Genomic DNA, 27,255 nt, shown 5'->3' on the forward strand with positions numbered 1-27,255 from the left:
GTTGTGAGATGGGGTGGGTGGGTGGGTGAGTGAGGGGTGAGTGCGTGTGGGTGGGAGGGTGTGGGGGTGGGGGGATGAGTGCGTGTGGGTGAAGGGTGGATGGATGGGGGGATGAGTGCGTGTAGGTGGGTGGGTGAAGGGTGGATGGATGGGGGGATGAGTGCGTGTAGGTGGGAGGGTGTGGGTGGGAGTGAGTGCGTGTGGGTGGGAGGGTGTGGGTGGGAGTGAGTGCGTGTGGGTGGGAGGGTGTGGGTGGGAGTGAGTGCGTGTGGGTGGGAGGGTGTGGGTGGGAGTGAGTGCGTGTAGGTGGGTGAGTGGAAGATGAGTGGGTGTTGGTTGGTGGGTGGGGGTGAGTGCGTGCGTGTGGGTGGGGGTGGGAGGTATGCACACCAAATCGAGGTGGCTGAACAAGGTGACAGCGTTGTGGGAAGACTTTAACAGGGTGAGAATGCTGGGGAAGATACAGGGTGGAAGGGCCAGAATAGGGTGAGAACGTTGGGGATGAATAGGGAAAGAATGCAGCAGAATTAATAGGGTGATAGTATACAGAATGGGCAGGGTGAGAGCATAGAATTAACAGGGTGATAAAGGTGAGGAGGTAGGAGGCTGGATAGGGTGAGAACGAGAGTGATGGAGAATGAATAGAGTGAAAACAGACAGCTCAGTAGGGTGAAGACGTAGGAGACTGGATAGGGTAAGAACGAGGGTGTGGGCTAAGGTGGACGGGTTGAGAAGGGTGAGGATTAAAGCTATGAGGTGGAGGATTATGATGGAGGCTGGTGTGGTGGGGTACGGTGAAGGAAGACTGTAGTGGAGTAGGGTGGAGGTGCAAGAAGAATGAGCTGATGGTGGTGATGGAAGGTGGGGTGGGGTAGTGGAGTAAATGCGGGCGGAGTGGATGGTGAGAGTGGGGTGGGGTGGAAGTGGAAGAAGAATGTGATGGTGGTGGAGGGTGAGAGGGGGGTGGGGTGGAGGTGGAAGACTGAGTTGATAGTGGTGGAGGGTGGTGGAGATTAGAGTAGTGGCAGGTAGGGTGGATGAAGGTGAGAGTGTGGTTGAGGTGGTAGTGAAACAAGAATGCGGTGATGGTGAAGGAGGGTAGAGCGATGTGGTGGAGGGTATAGGGGCGTGATGGAGAGTGGAATGGGGTGGTGGAGGGTGGAGTGGCGTGGTGGAGGGTGGAATAGGGTGGTGGAGGGTGGAATGGGGTGGTGGAGGGTGGAGAGGCGTGGTGGAGAAGGATAAGTTGGGTGTGTGATCTCAAGACAGTCGGGCCAGGCAGCCAACCCCAACAATGACGCCAATCACATTCCTTGGCGGTCATGGGGGGATAACTATGTCGCTCCTCTCAATAAACACACCACATACCCAGGGAGATTTATCATACCCAGGGAGATTTAACAAACTCAGGGAGATTTATCATACCCAAGAAGATTTAACATATCCTCGGAGATTTATCATACCCTGGGAGATTTATCATACCCAGGGAGATTTAACATGCCCAGGGAGATTTAACACACCCAGGGAGATTTAACATACCCTGGGAGATTTAACATACCCAGGGAGATTTAACATACCCAGGGAGATTTAACATACCCAGGGAGATTTAACATACCCAGGGAGATTTAACACACCCATACCCACGAATATAGACGGTTGAATACTTATAACCAAGGCACGTTACGAAAAATTACTCATATACCGTGACTAAAAATTAACATCTATCACTCAAGAACCACACTATATACATACAAACACAAATAAATAATAAATTAATGGTGATAATTATAGAAAACTACAAAACAGTACTAAAAAAATTAAATAATATTGCTCACGTTTGTCATCCGCCTGATCAATCACACATTTTACAGCTTTCATGGATGAATAATAACTACAACAAAATACGCAACAGTGATCACATAAAAAAAACTGTACATCCATAAAGTATTATATTAACCAAACAGTATTACGTTTGTTATAAATAATGAATGAATGAAGAATGCATCTGTAGGAAACAGAAGGTATTAGATTCCTCACTGGTAAAATTAATTGATTAATGAAAGAAAAAGAGTATGGTATGTCTCTCACCATTTACTGTTTATCTTTAATGGAAGAAAATATACCCATGTACAGAGGACGTGTTTATTCTGTAGAGAGGAAACGACAATTTCGGCCAGTCTTGGACCAGTTCGAATATGTTTCTACTGGGGACTCTCATATCGAACCACTGTCTTACGATAAATAGCAAGACGGTGAACAATGACTTCTGAAAATTTAGTGACGCTATCTTCGAAACACAACAAACTTTTCATATGATTGTGTATAAGTTTCGCAATTCCTCGACCAAAAGGTGGAGTGATATTCCAGGCCGCGACTTTGCATAACATTTCTTCCATTTGAACACCAAGGATTTTGAAATTAAAACACCTTACAACGAGCATCAATTTCAAAACGTGTTTATACGAGAGACACGGAGCAGTAAAAAAAAGGGGTTTACTTTTTAATTCTTCACTGTAATAATGTCTTTCTAATTTTCTTTTTGCTGCCGTCAGAAGCTGTATTTCAGATTAGGAGAGATTTCTTTTTTAACTCGAGGGGTTGGATACAGCCTTCATTAACCCCTTCAATACAAAACGGCTTTCTTAAAATGAATAAAATCGTCTGAAGTCAGCGAGGAGAAAACAAGACAAAATAAAATAGACGGCCTGGGGATGAAAGGGGTAACCTGCACCTCCTCACCCTCTCCTCTGAAGGCTGAAGTGAATAAAAATACATGGAATTAACTGCTATGAACTAGGAGAAGAAATCATGGATGAAGAATACACTAAGTCACGAAAGAATGAATGAAGAATGCATTAGGAAAAAATGAATGAATGACAATGAATGAAGAATGCAACAGGAAAAGAATGAAGAATGTACTAGAAGAATATGAATGAATGAAACAATGAACAATGCAACACGAAATGAATGAAAAATGCACTAGAAGAAAATGACCAATGCTCTGGGAAAAGAATAAATTAAGAATGCACTGGGAAAAGAAAGAATGAATGACGAATGACGTAGGAAATGAAAATAATAATGAAAGCACTAGGAAAAGAAAGAATGAATGAAGCCCAAAGCACTAGGAAAAGAAAAAAATAAATGGAGAATGACCTAGGAAGAGAAAGGATGAATGATGAATGCCCTAGGAAGAGAAAGAATGAATGAACCCCTTGGAAAAGAAAAAATAAATGAAGAATGCCCTAGGAAAAGAAAGAATGAAGAAAGAATTAATTAGGAAACAGGAAGAATGAAGAATGCGGTTGAGTAATATGACACTAGGGGATAGAGGCCTGGTTCTGGCACGGGGGATATACAACTGCTTTCCACCGATACCAACAGTAAGGCAGTGTTTCCCTTGCTGTTTCCCTTACTCTTTCCCTTGCTGTTTCCCTTACTGTTTCCCTTGGGACTGGGAGGCTTTCTGAACCCTCATACTTAACCCCTTCATGACCAGGGCGTATTCTGCATTCACCTTTGCTACCACCAGACGGTTTTACTCAGCTCGGACCTTCTCGGGCTGCTGGTGGGGTTGGATCGATCTTTCAATAACACGTCTAATCAATGCGACGCCTAAGATGAAGAAAATACTCTCATATAAAGAGTAAAATTAATATATAGTCCTTGAGGTGAGAGGGAGAAAGCTTTATTGGCAAGTAAGGAGACGGTCAGTACGTTCTTTATATATATATTACGGATATTTCGGAAGAGGCTATGTTTATTAAGCATGATAGGTCTCCGTCCCACATATATTTCACACGTACTGTACAATGGAATTACGTCGTGTGTGTGTGTGTGTGTGTGTGTGTGTGTGTGTGTGTGTGTGTGTGTGTGTGTGTGCGCGTAATAGAATGATGACAAATTAGGCGTCATACGTATATTGTGTGTGTGTGTGTGTGTGTGTGTGTGTGTGTGTGTGTGTGTGTGTGTGTGTGTGTGTGTGTGTGTGTGTGTGTGTGTGTGTGTGTGTGTGTGTGTGTGTGTGTGTGTGTGTGTGTGTGTGTGTGTGTGTGGTGAGTAGGATGACCCACATAACAGAATAAGGGGGTACGATAGCATTTGCCGTCAGTATCGTTTTATTACCATTCACCTTCACTGCCTATACGCGAGATACGAGGCTGGCTAGGGAAGGGCAGGGGAAGTGAGCAGCAGCAGGGGTAAGGGTAATGGGAGGGATAGGGACACAGACAGGGGTGGTAGGGAATGGTAGGGGCAAGGGGAGGAGAAGGCAGGGGTAGGGGAGGGGATGGGGGCACAGGAAGGAAGGGCAATGGCAGGGGAGGGGTGACCTAGCCTGTACATTCTGTTTAGGCCTATGTAGGTCACCACGGGCCAGTATGGACGACTCGCGGCACATGGCATCCATCTATCCATCTATCTATTTACATCTGTCTGTCTACGTATCTCTATCTATCTACTTATTCGTTCATCTATCTGTCTGCAGTATATTTATCTATCTCTTCATATGCTTGTATCTATCCGCAAGCTGTACCTACCTACCCACCAACCTACCTTCCTACCAACTTATCCATCCATCTATCTATCTATCTATCTATGCACCCCGCCTGTCAGTGTTTTCTCGGCTGCTCCCATCGACTGAGCTGAAGCACCCAATAAAGAGGCCACTGGATTCTCTCTCTCTCTCTCTCTCTCTCTCTCATACGATTTCGCTTACGGAAGACCTCTCGTAGTGAAGGGGCTAACCACTTCATTCCAATGATGTAGTTTAAATTCAAATATTCCTACTAGAAGACGATCTGAATTTACTCTTGGGGAGACAGACATGGAGGTGTTAAATACGGCCAGCATTTACACTTCTACCACTTAACTCCTTTTGGCTGCATAAATAAATAAATAATGAAAATAAATGTCACCAGATTGAATGGGTAAAAGTAAAACACCATTCTTTTCCCTTAAGTGCATCTCGAATTATGTTAGTAACGTCCTCTTGCAGTGGCCGGAACTTACGCAATTTGCCCGCTCGTAGTGCGTGTTCATAAAAGATCTTACGCACTTTCTGGGATAAACTTAAGCATTTTCTAGGACATAATAAGCCTAAAATAAGTCGCCATAATCATTAATCATTATCATAAATATTTTTGTTCTGCTGTCTTTTTAAAAACTTGATATTTACGCTCACTGTGTGGTACTTGTATGGCTTAAGAGAAAACACATTTTATCCTTAAGAGTGTAAATGAAAACGGTCGCTTTCTAGATCCTACCTACCACGTGTGTGTGTGTGTGTGTGTGTGTGTGTGTGTGTGTGTGAAACAGAATAATGATACAGATTAGGCGTCATACGTATATTTTAAGTGTGTGTGTGTGTGTGTGTGTGTGTGTGTGTGTGTGTGTGTGAAACAGAATAATGATACAGATTAGGCGTCATACGTATATTTTAAGTGTGTGTGTGTGTGTGTGTGTGTGTGTGTGTGTGTGTGTGTGTGTGTGTGTGTGTGTGTGTAATAAAGTCAGAACGATGATACAGATTTGCCGTTATGTATCTTTTACCTACAGTACCCTTGAAATTCTATGTATTTTTTTCGCGACACAATGACCTCCAGGGAAGCTGCAGTTGGCTCATGTTGACTTACATGAAGGGAGTCAAGATCAGGTAAATGTCAAAGGAAATGTATAAATCATTTTTAATCTGAATACGTAGATTTAGTGTTATTCTTGCTACCTCCTGACGATTTTATTCAGCTTAGAATGCATAAACCTCTCTCTCTCTCTCTCTCTCTCTCTCTAATAGTAAAAGTGAGAGGGAAGGAAAAAAGTGGAAAGCGATAAGTAAACAATCCTTTCTTTTTCTCTCTCTCTCCCAAGACCCATTCTGTCTCCTGATTCAAACCCGCAACAATCAAAGTTACACACAGGTCCCTAACTGTACTTCTGGCTGAACAAGGGCATATGAAAAACTGCTACCAATAGTCTGATCGGCCTCGAAAATCGAACTCGGGATCTTGCGACCTCGATGTGCTAACCAACAGACCACCGCCTCTCCGTGAAAGGGGTGATGGTGGAGAAGGAAGGAAGGAGGAAGGGAGGGGAGGAGTGGAGACCAGAAGGAAGGGGGGAGGGAGGAATGGAATGAAGGAGAGGAGGAGAGGGGATGGTGGAGAGAGGGTGAGGGAGGGAGGGAGAGGGGGTGATGGTGCAGGAGTGTGTAGGTAGCCGGAACTGTCACTACTAATCGATGTTCACCCACACCCGGTGACGTGACGTGGCTCTATCACGCACTGTTCTCATTCCCCTACCGCCATGGACCCACCTCACCTCACTTCACTTCAACTCAATTCACCTCACTGTATTCATCTCACTCCACTCCAACTCAACTCACACCACCCCACTTCATCTCAACTTACCTCATCCCACGTCAACTCTAATCACCTCACCCTTCACATCACCTCATCCCACCTCACATTACATCACCACACTTCAACTCACCTAACCTCCCGTCAACTCACACCACTGCATCTCACCACCTCACACCACTTCATCTCACCTCACCTTACTCCACCACATCGCTCGTGCCTCAAGAGAACTGCATTTCTCAGGCACAAGTTTTTGCCTTTGAATGTGCTGGTCCCGCATTCTTGTGCAATGTGCTAGTCTCGCCCTCGATAACTATACCTGTTTAGAGTTGCACGCAAGTCCGAGTTTAATTACACACACACACACACACACACACACACACACACACACACACACACACACAAATTCATTCAGCATTTGTTTCACCTAAAGGCCCTTCCACACGATCAGTGGGCACTTGTGGCGTTGGAGTATGGCAATTAAAAAAAAAAAAAATGCGTGGAAAACGACCATGTAAACGTGCTGAACTGAAGCCCCATCCTTGTTTCAAGTCCAGTGCTTTTAGCGAGTTTTGTCACCATGCTTTGAAACTGAAACTGACGAGAAGCAAGCCGTGTGTACTTAATTTCGTGTGGAATTTGGACAGGTGTAGTTCTGAAACACCCTGTATAGGAGAAGGACATCCACAGTGGCACGCAAAAGATTTATTCCTGAGTTTCCGTGACATGCCTACCACCTTACTCCTTTCTCCCCAAATAAGAAAGGGTGATTCATCTGGTACCCCTTTCCCACGTGACCTGAAGGCTAGACGTAGACAGTACACAGGTAACCAAAGCTGCCTAATCTCTATTGCTTAATCAGTTGGCGCCATTGTCTCACTTCGCTTCTATTTGTTGCTATGACTGGGGGACGTTGCAGCTTCTAGATATCACTTGATTTATCTATTTACTGCCAGTTAGAAAATAAAAACCACTTGGGTCATAACAACAAACACAAAAGCACCGAAAACAAAGGCAAAGACAACATGAGCAATAAGAACAGTGACACTACCGCCTATTAAAACACAACACCATTACCACCACCACCACAAATAAAAACAATGACCACAACAACAATGACAAAACAAAACAACACCAGCAACCGCATTTTAGCTATAACCAAATACAGTACTTCACGGTCTCTCTAAAGGTCAAACTAACATAGCCCACCCTCCAATTTCTTTCTTTACCAGATGACCAAAATCGCCAACAGCTTCCAAAAACACACACACACACACACACACACACACACACTAACCCTTTCATTACGAGGGTAGGCTCTCCTAAGCTGAAGACGAGTAAAATCACATATGTAAAGAATAAAAGAGACATCTTTGAATTGATCATAACAGTTTACATACCGGTACAAATCGCTTTCTAAAAACACATTCCCTTCAAAAGACTGGAGGTCGTAGGCAATGGGAAAGACAGAATGAGGAAGACAAAGTTGACCAGTTACATATAAAAGTACGAGAGGCTGAGGGTACCGGTTTACTTTTGTATAAGAGAGTTGGATAGCAAAGAGGTGAGACTGTCTACAATGATGAAGATGATGGTGAAACTATATTTATCCTCGATGATGACTCTGACGATAATGATAATGAAAAACTGCTTATCTTCAGTGTATGGATCAGGATACTAACAAGAGAGTGGAGAGTCGAGCCAGGGGGGTCTTATTTTGTGTACCACGCCCGCCGCCCACTGCAGCAGAGTCTTCACGCCCACACCACCTTCCTGTTCATCCCCGCTCACCACCACGTCTTCAGTTGCCTCCTGGGCCGCGCTGAGATGGACGCTGCGGTGGGTGGTGGTGCTGTTCTTGCTGTTCCTCCTGCTGCTTGAGTTCCTGCTTGAGCGCCTGCTACTTGACCTGCTGAGGGTGAAGCGTGAGAGCAGGGAGAGGGTCCGGCCGCCCATTCCACCGCCTGCAGTCTCACCCATCGCGCCTGGGGAGTGGCTACACCCTTCCGAGAGACGCATCACTCCTTCACCACTCCCTCACCACTATCACCTCACCACTCCCTGCATCCTCACTTGTACGAGCGCACTGGCCTAACCTTGAGATTAATAAGACTCAATAAATATTAATGGAGGGCTGTGGTTGGTGCCGTCCTAAGTACAAAAGAACGGACTAGTGATTTTAATAGGCGGTGACCTTTTCTTGCGTCACCTTCCCATGTCTATCTCGATTTCACTTTTCTTCACTGATTAATTTTTACAAAGTAGTGAGGATGTGATGTATGAACTACAGGAGAAAATGCACTCTAGTCAGCCAGTAAACACCATGTACATATGTATTCATCTGTTAGATCTATCACTCACTTCCACTTTTCTTCTCACACTTTCAAAAATATCAAAATATCGACGATTAGAGCCTGCAAGAATCAGTATATAAACAATTCAATGGCCATCACGGAAGAAGATTCAATTTGGACAAAGAATATATATGCAACAAACTATATCATTTTTACCCTCCAAGCTCCCTCACTCATTTAATGTTTCTTTTTTTTTTCTGATTTTTCAAAGTCTCAACGCTGAATGCCATGTGATTTAGTATATGGGCGGTTCAGTCGGTGTAGTGTGAGCAGACAATATAAGCTTTACGTCTCTCAAACATTCGCCTTTCTTCACACACTTTTTTTCCTCAGGTCCCGATGTTGAAAGCCGGTATAATCAAAATATGAACACTTTTATCTTTTCCTTTTTTACCAGCAACAGGGGAGCACAGAGGTGGGGACGAGATTGGACGCAGTAGTCGACAGAACAGGTGTGTTGAGTCTCGCACACCTGGTTTACCTGATGGCGGTGCGAGGACAGGGCGGCCCGCGTACACCTGGCCAACGATGAAAGCCTCTTATTGTACACAGGCGAGCAGCCACATGCAACCCCACCCCTACTGCACAGGATTTTTTTTAACACTTCCTTTACCTGTATTTCCCATGTAATCCTATGTGTACTTTAAATACATCTGTCACAGTCCTTATACCTCACGGAACAGTAATTCACATCTAAACACCTGTCCACCATGAAAGTTTATTGCCTAACTCCATACGACCCACATCACGATTCGTTTTAAACACTTCTACACATCACCTGTCACTTCACTGCACGTGTCCACAGATGAAAAACAGTGTCCAAAAGGGGTCCTCCACATGCAAACACATCCGTACCACACTTTTCTCTCTACACTACTACACTTCACACATGCACACTCCCAGCAGCAGTCACTGAATATTATACACTTCCACATCACACTGCAATCACTGCCCCTGCATCCGTCACGAAATGCTTTGCACTTGCACGACGCTTCCCACTGCACACTTCCAGCCCCACTCACTACATCTTAAACACTTCACTGCAGTTCACAAGCAGTTTCACCATACATCACTGTACTAAACTATCGTAACACAGCTACATCACTATCCTCTCACACTGTCTGTAGGTCTATACACAATACTTTCCACACTAGCAAACTACTCTGTCACCATCACACTACACTTCCCCACAGTACCACACCATACTCTCCCCAACACCACACTGAACACCAACATACCATACCACACATCACACTAACACTATAATCCCCACAGTATCTCCACAATACATTCCCCACAGTATCACACTACACTCCCACACCACTACATTACACTACACTCTCCTGGGATGGCACTGGTACTAGTAATTACATCACCACTACAGTATACTCCCTCACAGTACCACACAACCATACTCCACTTCCACAATTCCACACTATAATCTCCCACCACCACACCACACCGTTCCGGGATGGTGCTGCCACTATATCCTTCACATTACACTCTCCTCCACCACACTACACATCACAGTAGCAACACACTATAATCTCCACAGTACCATCACACTGCACTGTCCCCCACCACCTAACCACACTCCACTGTCCCGGGATGGCACTGGCACTGTACCCACACACTCTATGGAAACTGTAAGTGGTGGTGGTGGTGGTGGTGTGGTGCCAAGAGCAGCTGGGGTGAGGGTAAGTCTGGCACTAGGGCATGGAGGCACTGGCCCTCTGCCTCATACCCCCACACACCTGCCACCACCCCACCCGTTCCTACCCTCATTCCTCTGCATACCCCTCACCTTCACCCTTCACCTCTTCTATATACCTTGTCTCTCATCCCTCGCCCCTCTGCATACACCTCATACTCACCCCTCACCTTCTCTATATACCTGTCTCTCATCCCTCAACCCTTTGCATACCCTACCCCTCACCCTGATTCTTCACCCCTTCCATATACCTTGTCTCCCATCCCTCACCCTTTTGCATACCCTACCCCTCACTCCTCTATGTACCTTAACTTTCACCCTCACCCAGTACCTTGTCTCTCACCCTTCTGCATATCTTATCCTTTACCTTCACCCCCTACCTCTTCTACACACCATTCACCCCCTCATCCCTTCTACAAAACCGCCCTCACTTCCCTTCACCCCTCCAACGCACCCTCACCCTCCGCCCAGCTCCTGCACACTCCAGCATCCCCAATTTCCCCCAGCGTCCCTACCACGTGATAACTAAGAAAGAATAAAGGAAAAAAAAACTATATTCCATTTCCACACGCGCACTACCACCCCACACACAGAAGGTAAACGCAACCGAGGAAGAAAAGTGTGGAGTATTTTGCATGGCCTTCGTATTTTAGGTATCATCATCATCATCATCATCAACACCACCGTCATTACTGTCACTATCACCACCATCATCATCATCAACACTACTTTCATCATCACCATCTCACCATTACTTTCATCATCATCATCATCGTCATCACAACCTTCTCTCTCATTCAAAGATAAGGTGAGATAAGATTTTTAATACGACAAAATTCGTCGCTATTTCAAGGCTTTAACCCCTTCAGCCCAAGAACGCACTTTCCAATTTACTCCCTCTAACCACTAACAACTCACTCAGGCTCCTATGACTCACTCTCAACTAACCAATATCGCCTAGAGTCAGCTAGAATAAAATACTAGAAAAGACGAAACCATCAGCAAATCTCTCACCTTGGAAATGTACCAAAAAAATAATAAAATGGAGTGAAATAAACTGAAACCCAAGGAGTATATTTTGTAAACTACTAATCATTTTCAGAAATAAGTGTTCACGGTTACCTAAGTTTCCCCTTGATGAAAAACTCTCACCTTGGCTCAGAATTATAGGTACATCTTCATAAACCAAGGTCACGAGCTGAAATTAAGTGAGAGAAAGAGTGGGCAGGTGCCAACACAGGTGAAGGAGGTGGGGATGGGGTGGTAGTATTTAGAAACAAAATGCCTGCACGCCACCACGCGCGCACACACACACACACACACACACACACACACACACACACACACACACACACACACACACACACACACACATGTATTCTGGCTGACTGTCCGTAACACCTCTTCGCTGGCTATTTGACTGTCATACTCCACCTTCTTATTCTATTGTACATTATCTACTACCTTTACAATCGACACTGCTTACATTAATTACCATGAGTATAATTTATCTACTCACTATGGCAACGTCCTAATTATATCTTTAAATATCGAGACAGATTACTTTAAATACAGGTAACAATATAATTAAACTCATTACGGTGGCGTCCTTGCTTTGTTTCACGCTTGCTTAGTTACAAACCTTTCTAAACAAGCGAGTCTTATATTTTATTCGACTCTCTCTCTCTCTCTCTCTCTCTCTCTCTCTCTCTCTCTCTCTCTCTCTCTCTCTCTCTCTCACGAACCGCAATGAATGGGTGTAGAATATTGGTTACACATTCTGGCTTCACTGCAATACTAATATTGCAAAAAATCATCATCATCATCATCATCATCATCATCATCATCATCATCACCACCACCACCACCACCACCACCACCACCACCACCACCACCATCATCACCAATCAATCCTCTTCAATCATCACCACCACCAGTCATCATCATCACCACCATAATCATCATTACCAACATCATCACAACCTTTTCTTCACCTATAGCCGGAGTAAGGTCGGATCCAGAAACACTGAGAAAGTACAGGAGTGTGAGAACGATCAACAGCATAGCAAATGAAATGGGCCACATACTCATCAACACATCATTCAAGCCCCTGGAATCCTGGCCCCATTTCTTAGGCCTAAGCATCCGTATATTTTTCTTTATTTTTTTTCCTTTCAGATGAGCTTCACATACACCTGCCAGCCAGTTATCCTATAAAAAAAAGAAAAAAAAAAAAGTAGTATTTAGAGCAGAAGCCTCACTGAGTCGCTGTCTGATATCTGATGGTGTGTGTGTGTGTGTGTGTGTGTGTGTGTGTGTGTGTGTGTGTGTGTGTGTGTGTGTGTGTGTGTGTAATTTTCCCTGTACATGTTTACCGGCAAGTGTGTGCGTGCCTGTGTTTGCGTGCACACATTTGCATGTATCCGTGTCTGGGTATTCGTACTGGTGTGCGAGTCTGGGTGTAGTGTAAGTGCATGTGTAAGGGGGCATTCATGTACTCTAAATTAGTGTGTGTGTGTGTGTGTGTGTGTGTGTGTGTGTGTGTGTGTGTGTGTGTGTGTGTGTGTGTGTGTGTGTGTGTGTTGTGGGCTGGTAGTAGGAAGGGACAAGAGGGTTGGGGGGGGGATAAACGATAAGGCATGGGAACTCACTCACACACACATATTTTTTATGCACATTCTTCAGTTCATTTTTTTTCCTTTCCTACATCCGCTGTTAGTCTGACCTCGCACGACACAGAGAGTTAATTATAGCAACAGACACTCAATCAAGGTCACAGTCTATCTATTATGCATTATTTTTCTGACACTCCTTTTTTTTTTTTTTTTTAATAGAAGAGATAACAGGTCGTGGTCATTTGATTAGGTTAACGTTTTATCCGATTGAAATGGAAAGGTTCAGGGTAAGCCAAGGATGAAACGAGTAAAAAGAGCCTCGATAATCACGGTCCACATTACCCCTCTCATCATCGGCGCAACTCTAGCACTGTATTTAACGTTGGAAGATTCTATTAAGCCTAGGTACTCTCGTGTGTGTGTGTGTGTGTGTGTGTGTGTGTGTGTGTGTGTGTGTGTGTGTGTGTGTGTGTGTGTGTGTGTGTGTGTGTTAGGTAGTACTAATTACCCGTAGTGTATACCATTACCATCCTGAAAGTTCTCTCTCTCTCTCTCACACACACACACACACACACACACACATGTATATTTGTGTATACTCAAAATGTACTCAACACACATGAAGACGCACACACTTAATATTTCATCCATTCAAACACACACACACACACACACACACACACACACACACACACACACACACACACACACACACACACACACACACACTGTTGTTCCTCTCAGACCCAGAATCTATTTTGGGGTCGAGTTTGGGTTTCTTTGTTTAAGTTTTATATCGGGACGCGACTGTGTGTGTGTGTGTGTGTGTGTGTGTGTGTGTGTGTGTGTGTGTGTGTGTGTGTGTGTGTGTGTGTGTGTGTGTGTGTGTGTGTGTGTGTGTGTGTGTGTGTGTGTGTGAACGGATGAAAGATTGTGTGCGTCTCATGTGTGTTGAGTACATTTTGAGTATACACATAAATATACGTGTGTGTGTGTGTGTGTGTGTGTGTGTGTGTGTGTGTGACGGTGTCCTGAGATCTTATATATAAACACAGCCACCCACCAGGAATGTTAGCTGTTTGGCACTAGGGAGGAGGAAGGGGAGGGGTGGGGGGGAGGACTTGGGGAAGGAAGGATAGGGGAAGGGGGAAGGAAAGATTGGGGAAAGGGGAAGGAAGGATAGGGGAAGGGGGAAGGATGGATAGGGGAAGGGGGAAGGATGGATAGGGGAAGGGGGAAGGAAAGATTGGGGAAAGGGGAAGGAAGGATAGGGGAAGGAGGAAGGAAAGATTGGGGAAAGGGGAAGGAAGGATAGGGGAAGGGGGAAGGAAGGATAGGGGAAGGGGGAAGGAAGGATAGGGGAAGAGGGAAGGAAGGATAGGGGAAGGGGGAAGGAAGGATTGCGGTAGGGGGGGAGATTGATTGGGGAAAGGGGAAGGAAGGATTGCGGTAGGGGGGAGGATGGCTTGGGGAAAGGGGAAGGAAGGATAGGGGAAGGGGGAAGGAATGATTGGGGAAGGGGAAAGGAAGGAAAGGGGAAGGGGAAAGGAAGGATAGGGGAAGGGGGAAGGAAGAATTGGGGAAGGAGGGAGGAAGGACTGGGGGAGGGGAGAGGAAGAACTGGGGAAGGGACGGAGGGAGGGGAAGATAGAGGAGGGGGTGAAGGATAGGAAAGACGGCTTAAAATTAATATCTCCCGACTGTAAAAAAGGTCATTAACCCTTTGAATCCTGTAACTCTCTCTCTCTCTCTCTCTCTCTCTCTCTCGGTATATGTCAACTTCGACGTGCCTAACATTTTTGGGAGGCTGATCGATGGGTACATTAACCTCAGATGTTCCAGAAATTTCCCTCAAGATGATGAAAATCGTCTGGAAGCTGCAAGAATACACTAAAAATAAATCGCGGTATAAAAGGTGTTTAGAATTATTATCAGTTTCTTCTAAGGTACAAGTTTCCCCCGCAATACAACACACAACAATCGAGTCTTCGTTTAGGTCCCCAACTGTACTGCTGGGTTAAAAGGGAAAATCAGGAAACAAACTTCGTCCACCACTCTGATCGGCTCAAGAATGATCGAGGGAGGGAAGAAAGGGGAGATTGGGAGGGAGAAGGGGAGGAAAAATCACCGGAATTAATGGGGTGAATATCAATGTTTCTTTACCCTTTAGGTATTTGTTTATGTTCTTACTACTGCTCGACGATATGGACGATGTGTGTGTGTGTGTGTGTGTGTGTGTGTGTGTGTGTGTGTGTGTGTGTGTGTGTGTGTGTGTGTGTGTGTGTGTGTGTGTGTGTGTGTGTGTGTGAGAGCAGTTATAATGTGCTGTTTATAGCGTTGCAAGTTTACACCGTCGTGGAAGTTAATTTTATGTAGCGGGTGACGCAGATGGTGAAGAAAGGGATGCTCCATGGTACAGACGTCATCCCCCATCCACTCTCACCCCTCCCATCCCTAGCCCTCACCTGTTTCCTACCTTTCACCCCTCCCCTCCCCATTCCTCACCTCCCATTTCCTATCTCTTGCCCCTCACCTCCCCTCCCCATCCCTCATCTCCCATTTCCTACCTCTCGCCTGTCCTCTCATCTCTCATCCCAACTCCCACATCACCTCCTGTCTATTACCTCTCCCTTTCCCAACTCCCACCACCTACCACCCATCTCCCAACCCCTCCTCACCTCAACTCCCAACCCTCCTCACCCCTGACGCCCTACCCCTCCTCACCCCAACTCCCCACCACTCCTCATCTCCACCTCCCAACTCCCCATCTCCCACGTCTCAACTCTCAAGGACTTCCGTACAACAGCTTTCACAGTGCAATATTCTAGCGCAGGGCTATTTTAAAACCATCATCATCACTATCACCATCATCATCATTATCACCATCATCATCATCATCATTATCATTGCCGTCGTCGTCATCGTACCCTTTTATTTCTATTATTTTTCTTTATTAGGAAGTAGAAGACTAAACAAGACCTCTGTACACATTTACATGGTGGAATATTCTTGTACGTGGCTATCTTTATTTTGCACCAGCGTCGTCACCGTCCTAACCTGGTTTCCCATGAGTATATTAAGTAAATGTCTTTTCTATCTTTATTTTGGAAGGTGAGATATTAAACACCCGTGCAACAACATTCACGACGGAATATTCTTGCACGAGTTTATATATACAGTATACTCATCACCAACGTGGCTGCCCTCTCTCTCTCCCATTCTTTATATATATTTTGCAGTGAGATATTTAACACACCCTCCATGCAACGCTTTAATATTCTAGCAAGAGACTATTTACATCTGCAACTTTTATCCTCATCACCACTCTCCTCGACGCCCTAAATCAGTTTCTCGCTATTCTATTGTGTGTGTGTGTGTGTGTGTGTGTGTGTGTGTGTGTATATATATATATATATATATATATATATATATATATTGTGAGGAATGGATGTCAATAAAATTACAAGTACTGTTTGATGACAAAAAGGAATTACAGTTTCTATATTCAAGTTCTTAATTCTTCTGAAATTTTCCTACTTACCGACCCTTAATACTGTACATGCTCTCATATATAACGCGATATACGTATCCAGTATAAGCCATAATACTGCTTAAACTACGATATGTGACTATAGGTAAAGAGTATAGCCAAAATATTAAGATCGCCTCTCCTCCCTGTACCAAATACGATTACGTCCTACTGAATTTGTGTTTTTATGTGGAAAATAATATAGTTCAGTTTTTCGTGGGTGACTGCTGTAATCATCAAACCAGAAAAAAAGACAGTTTATTTTGATGAGAGACAATTCTTATTTTAACAGGATAAGTGGTAGTGGCGATGCCTGAAAATCACCAACCACTGCGCTTTGCCTGCTAGAATTTCTCTCTACTGAACATAATCGTCTGGGTTAACCTCAGCCATATTCTTATGAGCAACAAGAACAGAGGCATGGTTACTGGAGATGGTTTGTGATGCCGTCGACAGCTCTGATCTCCCTTAGTAAAATAAAATCATCTGGAACTGACCTGAATAAAACTCATGTGCAATAACCGTATTCAACTTATTCTTGCTACAAACAGACGATTTTATTCTGCTAAGGACAGATTTTTCGAACTAGAGGACTTATATACAGCCTTTCATAAACCTTCCATGCCTAAAACTAAATACAGGTACCATCGCTGAATAAAATCGTCCGGAGACAGCAAGAGTAAAAATAAAAAATGCTTCAACGTAATCCCCAGCTGTTAAATAGTAGTCGTCCTCAATTGACCTCCGACATACAGGGCAGGTGTGGGCAGGTGAGAGCGAGCAGGGTCACACCAACTGGCCCAAGCACAGCAAGCCTCAGGTTACGCACCACTATGCACTAATTACAAGTTTGTTTTTGCGACCTCCGCCAACTCCCCCAATGACCATGAATACTAGACTGGCGCAACTTGGTGTCCATTAACTCGTTCATCTAAGCCTCGTCAAAGTTAACCCCTTCTATCTAAGCAACATCTAAGTTAACCCCTTCCATTTAAGTTAATCCCTTCAATCTATATTAACCCTCTTCCATCTAAGCCATATCCAAGTTAACCCCTTCAATTCCACGACGTGCTTATGATGTTATTCTTGATATTTCCAATACAGCCTTCAATACTGTATCATCTTTACTCTTACAGATCTCTTTCCAACCTCGATAGATTGTCTGACGTTACCAGGAACAGAATGAAAAATAAAAATGTCATCTGCCTGAAGGAGTCATTATTATTATTATTATTATTATTATTATTATTATTGTGAGTGTGCTATTATTGTCATCCATCTTTTCCATCCAATCCAACCCTGATCTGAACCCTTTAACCAACTCGTAAAATAAGAAGTGAAGTAAAATGAAAACTTGGATGTTCCTAAGTTGAGTCACGGATACTAAGTTCACCTATTATTATTATGCATCTGTTACGGTTTTATCAGTGCGTCTGTTTCACCTTTAGTGCATATCCGTCACTTTCCTCCCTGATGCATCGTATTAAGGAGATTAATGTATAACAGTAGCCAGCAGAGGGAAATGAGAAGCACAAGAGAAACTATACTCTTTTTGCTTAAACTTGGCCTAAAACTGCTATAGTCCCATCCTGAATGCCGAGTTGCAACAACAGATTAACACTAGATTATGGTACTAGTCACGACGAAGTGCTCTGGAAAGTATGTAGAGACGAAGCACTCATATTCTGCCACTGAGCTACGTGCAATAAGCTACTAAAGGACGGAAATCTGGGCCAAATTAAAGTGAAGAGAGTATAGCAGGCGAATTTACGAGCAGAGAAATATTACAAGTCTCAGTTCGGGAATCTGGCAGATGTGGAGAAAGGTGAAATATTATCCTTTTCCCCTCGACTGTTGGGTACGCAGCAGAAAGTTCCCCCGCTGACCCACACCAACGCGCAAGGAACGTCTGTCGTCATTAAGCAATTTATATCATCTTGGTTTTTCTGCGGCGGAGGGCAAGATGTTGACGCCAGCATGAAGATGGAAGCAAGGCAAGGCACCACCACACACCCTGACACCCACCTACCACCCCTACACACCCTGCCACTCACCTGCCACCCCCACACACCCTGACACCCACCTGCCACCCCCACACACCCTGACACCCACCTACCACCCCTACACACCCTGCCACTCACTTGCCACCCCCACACACCCTGACACCCACCTACCACCCTCGCACACCCTGACACCCACCTACCACCCCCACACACCCTGACACCTACCTGCCACCCCCACACACCCTCACACCTACCTGCCACCCCCACACACCCTCACACCCACTTACCTCCCCTCACCTCCCTTACCCTTCTTTGCATCCCTCTACCCCTGCCACCCAATTACCCTCTCACATCCACTGGCACTCCTTCACCCCTTCTTTACTCCTCTACCACGCCTCACCTCTCTGGCACCCCTCACCCCCTGGCACCCTCTGGCACCCCCCTAACCTCAAGCACCCTCCGACACACCCCCACACCTCTCACAGACACTAACTGATCCACCAAGATTATATTAAACGTGCATAAATACGAGGCCTCATAAAGATCAAGAGAGATACGAGGGCAACTCAGCAGATAAAAACCAGCCGCCAGAACCAGCCAGTCCCTGCGCATCAGTAAATATCAAGATAATCGGCGGCGGAGGGTAAGGAAAGCGGCGTCTTGTGAGCTGAATAAAATCGTCTGAAGGTAGAGAACACACACACACACACACACACACACACACACACACACACACACATCCATCCATCCCTGCATACATTACGGGGGCTAGATTTGCCTTACCCAGACCCCTTCACTACAAAAGGCCTCCCTAAGATGAGGAAAATCGTCTGAAGGAAACAAAAACATACCCACATATTATGCCAATTGATACCTTGAGTTAAAATATCGAGGTTATAGAAGTTGTTAAAAAAGTTGTTAATTATACAGCAGAGGTAATTTAATCCTGCAGAACAAGGAAATATATGCCTCCCCGTATAGCAAGAAAACAAGGAACAGGAGGACAAGAAACAAGAGAACGAGGGACGAGAACACGGAACTAGAACGCGGTACAAGAGAACGAGGGGCAAGAGGGGGGAGCAAGAGGGCGAGGAACAGGAGAACTAGGAACAAGAGAACGAGGAACGAGAGGACTAGGAACAAGAAAGCGAAGAACAAGAGAACGAGGAATAAGGGAATGAGGAACAACGGTACAAGGAACAAGAGAACATGGAACAAGAGGAGGAACAGGTGACCGAGGGCAGTAAAGAATATTAACCACTTCATTTCAATGACGATAATCTGTGCTTTATTTTTACTAGTGCCTGATTAATTTACTGAACCTAGGTAGAGCAACTTTTTGTGCAGGTGTAAAAGAAGGTGATAATTTAAAGACTCGTTCGACGAGTGTTTAGCAGATAAAAGATGTCTGGATTTGGAGCTGACGAAGATTTAAACTCATGAAATATTATATATATATATATATATATATATATATATATATATATATATATACATTCATATATTTATGTGTGTGTACATATCGTATGTATATATGTATGTACCGGGTAAACAGAGAGAGAGAGAGAGAGAGAGAGAGAGAGAGAGAACCAGTGGGAGCTGAATATAAAGGTATTAATCAAAATTAGTTATAAGAAGGTGAGACAAATTACAGATACAAAGGAAGTAACAGGTGTCGGTCAGGTGGTTTGAGGAGCTGTCTGCTGTTCAAAAGGACCAGAGTTCGATCCCTCACTAGTAATAAAAACATCCCTTCTAGTATCATCACACCAGGCCTGAATAAGACACCCTTAGAACTTTTCAATATGGACGGTGGGTATGAGCGTCGAAATGGTGACATGTGAAGGTCCGTGGGAGGCTGGAGGGAACGGACTGCAAGGGTGAGAGGGGACTGAACGTAGCAGAGGTGAGTGATGAACGTGGGAGCCAAGATAAAAGTGTGACAAACTGTGAGGAAAGAGGTTTGAGTGAGGGGCGAGTGATGGGATGGATTTTACGCAAGTTGGGGCTGAATGAGGGGAAGAAGAGACTGAAAACGGAGAAAATGAGAGAGAGAGAGAGAGAGAGAGAGGGAGAGAGAGAATGCAAAAACTGTATACAAAGATGAAGGAGAGAATGAAAAAACAGAATACAAAGAAAACAAAACAAAAGCTAAATGATACAGATTCGGTAGATATTACGACTGAAGAGACACAGATGATGGGAAGCAGAAGCAGAGACGGGAAGAAGAAGATGCGACAGAGATAAGACGAAGAGACAGAAGAAGGAAGCTAAAGAAGAGGAAGAGAAGAGGTAAATAACATAAGACACAAAAAGATGATGCAGCAAAAACCAGAAACAAAGATGACAAAAAGACGATGTGAAGAAGATAGGGAAAAGACTGATGGAAAATGATGTGGCAGAGATGAAGAAATAAGATGAGGAAGATGTGGCAAAGATTAATTTGATGAAAAAGACTTGGGAAGAATAAAGAAAATATACCGTATATAATGAAACGGATGTGGCTAAGATTGAGAAAATATGAAGAAAAAGACGTGACAAAGATTAAGAATGGGAGAGAGAAGGAAAGAGATAAAGAGAAGAGGGTGAGGTTTATGTGGTGGGTCTGCGGCGGTCTATGTAACACCAAGGTCATTAACACTGCCAAATGAGAGAGAGAGAGAGAGAGAGAGAGAGAGAGAGAGAGAGAATATTTCGAAAAGCCACTGAAGAAAACAAAGCCATTTGCATTTATAAACAGAAAATATTGGAAATCCTGAAAGCAAGCATCCTTCTACTTTTATATTGAAAAATTTGGAAGCGCTACTAAAAATAATAATAATAATAATAATAATAATACTCTTACGTTAAAAAACTGAAAAATAAAGAAAAAAGAAAAATATACATACAACCAAAGAACTAACAATTTAAAATTTAAGAAACTATGTAGCGGAATTCAGTGTTGCTATTTTGATCAACAACGTGGCAACACTGCTAAGAATAATTTAGTAGATCGATATTATTGTATATAGGAAGGTAGTGTATGAGTGAATATTTTGGATTCTGTACTCTAAATTGTCAGATCACTGTAAGTTCATGTTTTTTAGTATTATTAGTGATAAGAGGCACTCAATTAACACACACACACACACACACACACACACACACACACACACACACACACACACACACAAACATGCACAAAGATTTGTGTAAATAATAAACACCGCTGCATACATACTGTAAATACACAAAATTCTCTCTCTCTCACTCTCTCATACCTAGGAGTATACAGGATTATATGATATTCACCGTCGCATACGCAGCCTATATACAGACAAATTCTCTCTCTCTCTCTCTCTCCTCTCTCTCTCTCTCATACCTACGAGTATATCGGATTACATGATATTCACCGCTGCATACACACAGCCTACATACAGACACAAATTCTCTCTCTCTCTCTCCCTGGTGCCTGAGAGGACAATGCCCCCCTTTCCATCTTCCGTGTCAGCCGGAAGATTGAGTTGTCTAAGGTGGGAGACCCAGGGATTGATAGGTAACAGATACCATCCACTCAGATAATGGAGCAAACCACACTACGTTCACTTCACCTCCCCAAGGATCCCATGACACGTATTCTTGCTGATTAAGGAAGCCCCCACAACACCTTTTCCTAAGCGATTTATTTTGCTTATTACATCTTATAGTCCTATTCTGTTATACACAAATCTTTCTAACATTGCCATACTCTGTATAAATAACATACAAATGGATATTACGCAGCCATACCCAAAAATAAATCGCTAAGGAAGAGGTGCTAAGGAGCTTCAACACCTGACAACAATACCAGCCCATGCTCACTATCATATGAAGAAAGAGGTGCGGAGCTATGAAAAAAAAAAAAAAAAAAAAAAAATACGATTCCAATTGAGATGGAGTTTGAGGATGCTTAATACCGGATGCGATTTTAGCTGCCCTCCGGAAGTACAGGAGAGAGAGAGAGAGAGAGAATCGCACACCTGGGGATTGATGGTTGTGAGAATAAGCGAGTTTTGCACATGCACATGAATCCATTAACATATCGCCTAAAAAATATATGCCATCCAATATGTGACGATTTATGCGATTTCGAGTCAAAATAATTTCCAAGGACAATATTTGGACTTATATTATTACAGGCTGAGTCACACATCACAATGCCTCCTCCTTGTTTCAAATTACTCGTGCGGTATGATGGCTGACATTTTATTTTTTTATTTTATTTATTATTATTTTTTTTTTTTCATGGGTGTACGCTCCTGCTTCTTAGTATATTTCTTTTCACACCGGGAGGGAAACTAACTATACTCTTTTTACTTTAACTTGGCCCAGATTTTCGTCCTTTCGCGGCTTACTTCACACAGACCAGTGGCAGAATGAGATAATGATATGGCTCTTCATCCTTTCCATTGCACTTCTTCGTCACTAGCACCATAATTTAGTGTTAATCTGTTGTTATAGATTAGCATTCAAGACGGACAGATGGCAATTTTAGGCCAAGTTAAAGTGAAATGATTATAGCCACTTTGCTGATGTTTTAAGAGAGGCTGGTCACTATGTTGTATCAGTGCACCGATGGAAGACAATACTAAGTGGTCCTGGGCGGAGGAGGGGGAGGAGGAGGAGGAGGAAGAGGGAGGGAGAGGAAAAGGAGGGGAGGGAAGGAAAAAAGGAGGGGGAGGAGGAGGGAAAGGAGGGAGGGGGGATATTATTGCTCACTCTACCTATGACTAAGAAAAGGAAAAAGGCGTGGGTACTTGATGCAAATGCAGAAACCAAAGCTCCCCAAGTACCACATTGTTCATGAGCTTCTAGAAGACGGGGAAAATTTTAGACAATATTTTATGACTGTCTACCACTCAATTTAGTTTTATTAAAGGCCCTTGGCAAACTGTGGCACCAGACTCCCTAAGTGCTCTTGTGCGCATGCGTGAAGGAGGACGGTGAGAAAAATTGTGGAGGCAGCGATCTGGGAAGGAATGGACCCGGCGTTTGAACAGCCTCACTAAACACACACACACACACACACACACAAACACACACACACACACACACACACACACACACACACACACACACACACACACAAGCAACTGAGAGCCACGTGTCTTTAACTTGGCCTAAAACTGCAATCTGTCCATCTCGAATGCTGACTTGTAACAATAGATACGCACTAGATTATGATGCTAGTCACGAAGTGCTAGGGAAAGGATACACAACCAGAATACAATAATATCTTTTTCTATCACTGAGCTACGTGAAATAAAAGAAAGAAAATCTGAGCCAGGTTCGTAGGAAAAGCGTATAGCATCACATCCGGTGAGACACAGCCATTTTTTTTTTTAACAGTATTAAGTTCATCAGGCTCCTACGACTCACTTTCAGCTGAATAAAATCGTCTGACGTTAGAATAGAACTGTAGAGCTGTTCCGAACGAGTGAGGGTTACACTATCTCTCGGTTCAATGTCCTACCAAGCAATCTCACCTGTATAACAAACGTCAGATGGGCCAATACTACAGTGCTTTCACCTTTACCTGGCCCAGATTTTCGTCCTTTTGCAGGTTATTTTACGCAGCTCAATGGCAATAAATATATAAATAAAAGTAATGCTACGGCTCTACTTCATATTCACAGCACCTCTTCGTGATTAGCATCATATTCTTGTTCTAATCTATTGTTCCAAGTCGGCATTCAATGGCAGATGGCAATTTTAGGCAAGTTAAAATAAAAAGACTATATATTTTTTTTATGAGCGTTACCTTAGCATACAATTACTCTCTCTCTCTCTCTCTCTCACCACTTTGAATGCTGCGCTGTAACAAGATACTAGCACTAAGAAATGACGCCAGTCACGAATAAGTGCTATGGAAAATGATACAGTATTACCCCCTCTTCTTCCACTGAGCTAAGACATATAAGATGCAAAATGAACAGACCCGTCAAGCTAAGGAAAACGAGATATACAGTAGTGCTGAGTTTCGAGGTCTTTATCTATCTTCTGTCAGACTCCGCATCATGTGAGGGGCACTGTAATCAAAAGGACCTCCATGGGCATCCCTTCCCTATCCAGTAAAGAACCACCCTCTTACCACATCAATTCTCACATGTTCCAGCATCTCAACTCCTCTCTCTCTCTCTCTCTCTCTCTCTCTCTCTCTCTCACAGGTAAATATAGGAGCTGCACTGGACTGACACCTTGACTTCCTTATCACATTCATTAAGCTCTCCATTGAAGCCTCGTTCCCGTCGTTAATTGTGTGTGTCTACCTGCGCCAGGTAACATCACTCTTCCTCCTCATTTTTTCATGGGACTCTACTTGGCTATCGATTTCCCCCACTTTCCACCTCCCCATTACCACCCCCTCCCCTCTTTCCCTTACCACTCCATTCCTTCTCCCCCTACCACCCACTTCCGCCCTCCCCTAACCACTCCATTCCCTCTCCCCCTAACCACCCCTTCCCCCCCCCTCCCATCGACCTTCCTTTCTCCTACTTTCCTTCCTCCCATCTTCTACTTTCCTCTCCTCCCTCCTTCCACTTTCCTCTCCTCCCTTTCCTCCACTTACCTTTCCTCCCTGATTCCTCTCACATTCATATCCCTCTCCACCCCCTCTCCTCTCTCTCTCTCTCTCTCTCTCTCTCTCTCTCCACCTTATTCCACGCCCTTCCAGTTTCCCTTCCCTCCCATCTTTCTCATCCTCCCTTCAAATTTCACCCTCCTTTCCACTTCCAATCCCGTCCCCCTCCGTCTCCCCTCCTTTCAATCGCCCCCCTCTTAATTTCCCTTCCCTTCCATCTCTCTCAATGGCCCCACATCTTCACTTTCATTCTCTCTCTCTCTCTCTCTCTCTCTCTCTCTCTCTCTCTCTCTCTCTCTCTCTCACCATACAATTTCCAATCGCCTTGGTCTCCCTCCATTCGTTTTCCATCCTCCTCCCCCAGTCCATTTACTTGCCAATTTCCTCCCTAATTTCCCCTCGTTTCCAATTCCTTTCATTCCTTTTCCCATCCTTTTCTACTACCCTACTTTATTATGCCTTTTATTACTCTATTAACCCTGTTTCCAACTCTATTTTCTTCTTCTTCGGTTTCCCTACACACACCTTTCCACCCTTCGTCTTCCTCCCTAATCTCCCTTCGTTTTCCTCCCTCCCTCCCTCCTTCTCCCTTGCCATTTCCTCCCTCTCTCATCTCCCTTCCTCTTCTGATTCCGCTTCCTCATTTTCCTTCTTGATTTCTCTCCATTCTTTCCTCCAATCATTTTCCTCTCACTTCTCTCCGTTTCATTTTTCCCTTCACTCTCTTTCCCTACCATTTCCCCTTTTTCACTACTTCCCCTCGTTCTTTCCTCCAATCTTATTCTCCACTAGTTCCCTCCATCACTCCTCTTCCTCGACTTCTCTCCACTCTTTCCTCCATTCTAATTTCCCTTCTACATCTCTCCTTCCTTATCCCACTTCCTTCATTTCCACTACATTATTTTTTCTACCACTTCCTTCCACTCATTCCCCTATGGTTACATTTCCTTCCTGCTAAGCCTCTTCCTCAAAATTTCCTTCCTTCTCTTCCCCCCCTTCTTGTGTTTCCTTCATTCATTCTTCTCTAAAATTCACCTCCTACTCAAAATTCCTCCCTTTTCTTCCATGCTTCTTCTTTTTTCCTTCATTCTGTCATTCTTTTTTCATTAAAATTCCTCCCTTCTCTTCCATGCTTCTTCTTTTTTCCTTCATTCTGTCATTCATTCTTCTCTAAAATTCCTTTCCTAAATACCAATCTTCCTCTGTTTCTCCTCATTCTGCAAACTCGTACTTTTTCCTCTGCCTTTCTAAATATGTAGTTCTCTCTTTACACCCTTTTCATTCTCTACGTCCCTGCCTACCACTCTCCCCTCCTTTCTCTCCTTCCCTCCCTCCCTCCCGTACCCACTTCCCTCTCCCTCCCTCCTCCCTCTTCAACTCTAACCTATTCGCTCTCCTTCCAGTCCCTTCTCCATCTAATTTCGTTCCTGCAGCCTCTCTCTCTCTCTCTCTCTCTCTCTCTCTCTCTCTCTCTCTCTCTCTCACATGACACATACTCTTTTCAATTTTCTCTTCCATTATCCTTGTCAGTTCAAGTCCTCCTTTCTCTCTCTCTCTCTCTCTCTCACACACACACACACATCACCATCTCGCCTATAATTACGGGAGGCGCTGGCTTGAAATTAATTAATGAACTACTGTGTTGCTGTTGCGGTGTGGACGTGGCCAGAGAGAGAGAGAGAGAGAGAGAGAGAGAATTTCACGAAGGACTGGAGATACGGAGGAACTAACGCGAGGAGGAGGAAGAGGACAGAGAGAGAAAAAAAAAGGAGGGGGACGATAAGTCTGGGAAAAATAGATTCTGAAGGAAAGAGGAGGAATTTTCAAGGGAGAATGGAAGTTTGGAAGAGGTAGAAGGCAGGAAGAAACTAACAGGAAGGAGGAGGAGGAGCAGGAGGAGGAGGAGGAGGAGGAGGAGGAGGAGGAGGGAGGAAAGTGACAGGGATTGGAAGGGGGAACTTTGGCATGAGACGCTGGGAGAAGTTTGGTGGGACGTAAGAATAGACATAAGGTACAAGGCAGCTAAATACCTTACCTGGTTGTTTTGGCAAGAAGAAAAATATATAAATGTTGTTTTATCTGTGTACACGAAGTA

At 44.2% G+C, this 27,255-nt stretch overlaps 1 protein-coding gene across 7 annotated transcripts in view; it reads right to left on the bottom strand.

The window, feature by feature from the left end:
• Positions 1-27,255, bottom strand: part of Pka-C1 (Protein kinase, cAMP-dependent, catalytic subunit 1) — a 417,464-nt gene that overhangs the window by 67,199 nt on the left and 323,010 nt on the right. For 2 of the 7 annotated variants that reach the window (XM_080268791.1, XM_080268794.1), the window contains exons 1-2: positions 9,099-10,306; positions 8,033-8,764 (exon numbers count right to left, since the gene is read on the bottom strand). The exons of 3 other annotated variants lie outside the window; for them this stretch is intronic. In XM_080268791.1, the coding sequence (XP_080124917.1) occupies positions 8,033-8,369 (337 nt within the window). In that variant the 5' untranslated portion in view covers positions 8,370-8,764; positions 9,099-10,306. Of the gene's footprint in view, positions 1-8,032; positions 8,765-9,098; positions 10,311-27,255 lie in introns of those variants that run through there. 2 more of the 7 variants (XM_080268792.1, XM_080268793.1) reach the window with 2 other exon arrangements.

This window comes from Coenobita brevimanus, chromosome 29 (assembly GCF_032717465.1).
Source record: "Coenobita brevimanus isolate Jiangsu-jjx chromosome 29, ASM3271746v2, whole genome shotgun sequence".
Classification (NCBI taxonomy): Eukaryota; Metazoa; Arthropoda; class Malacostraca; order Decapoda; family Coenobitidae; genus Coenobita; species Coenobita brevimanus.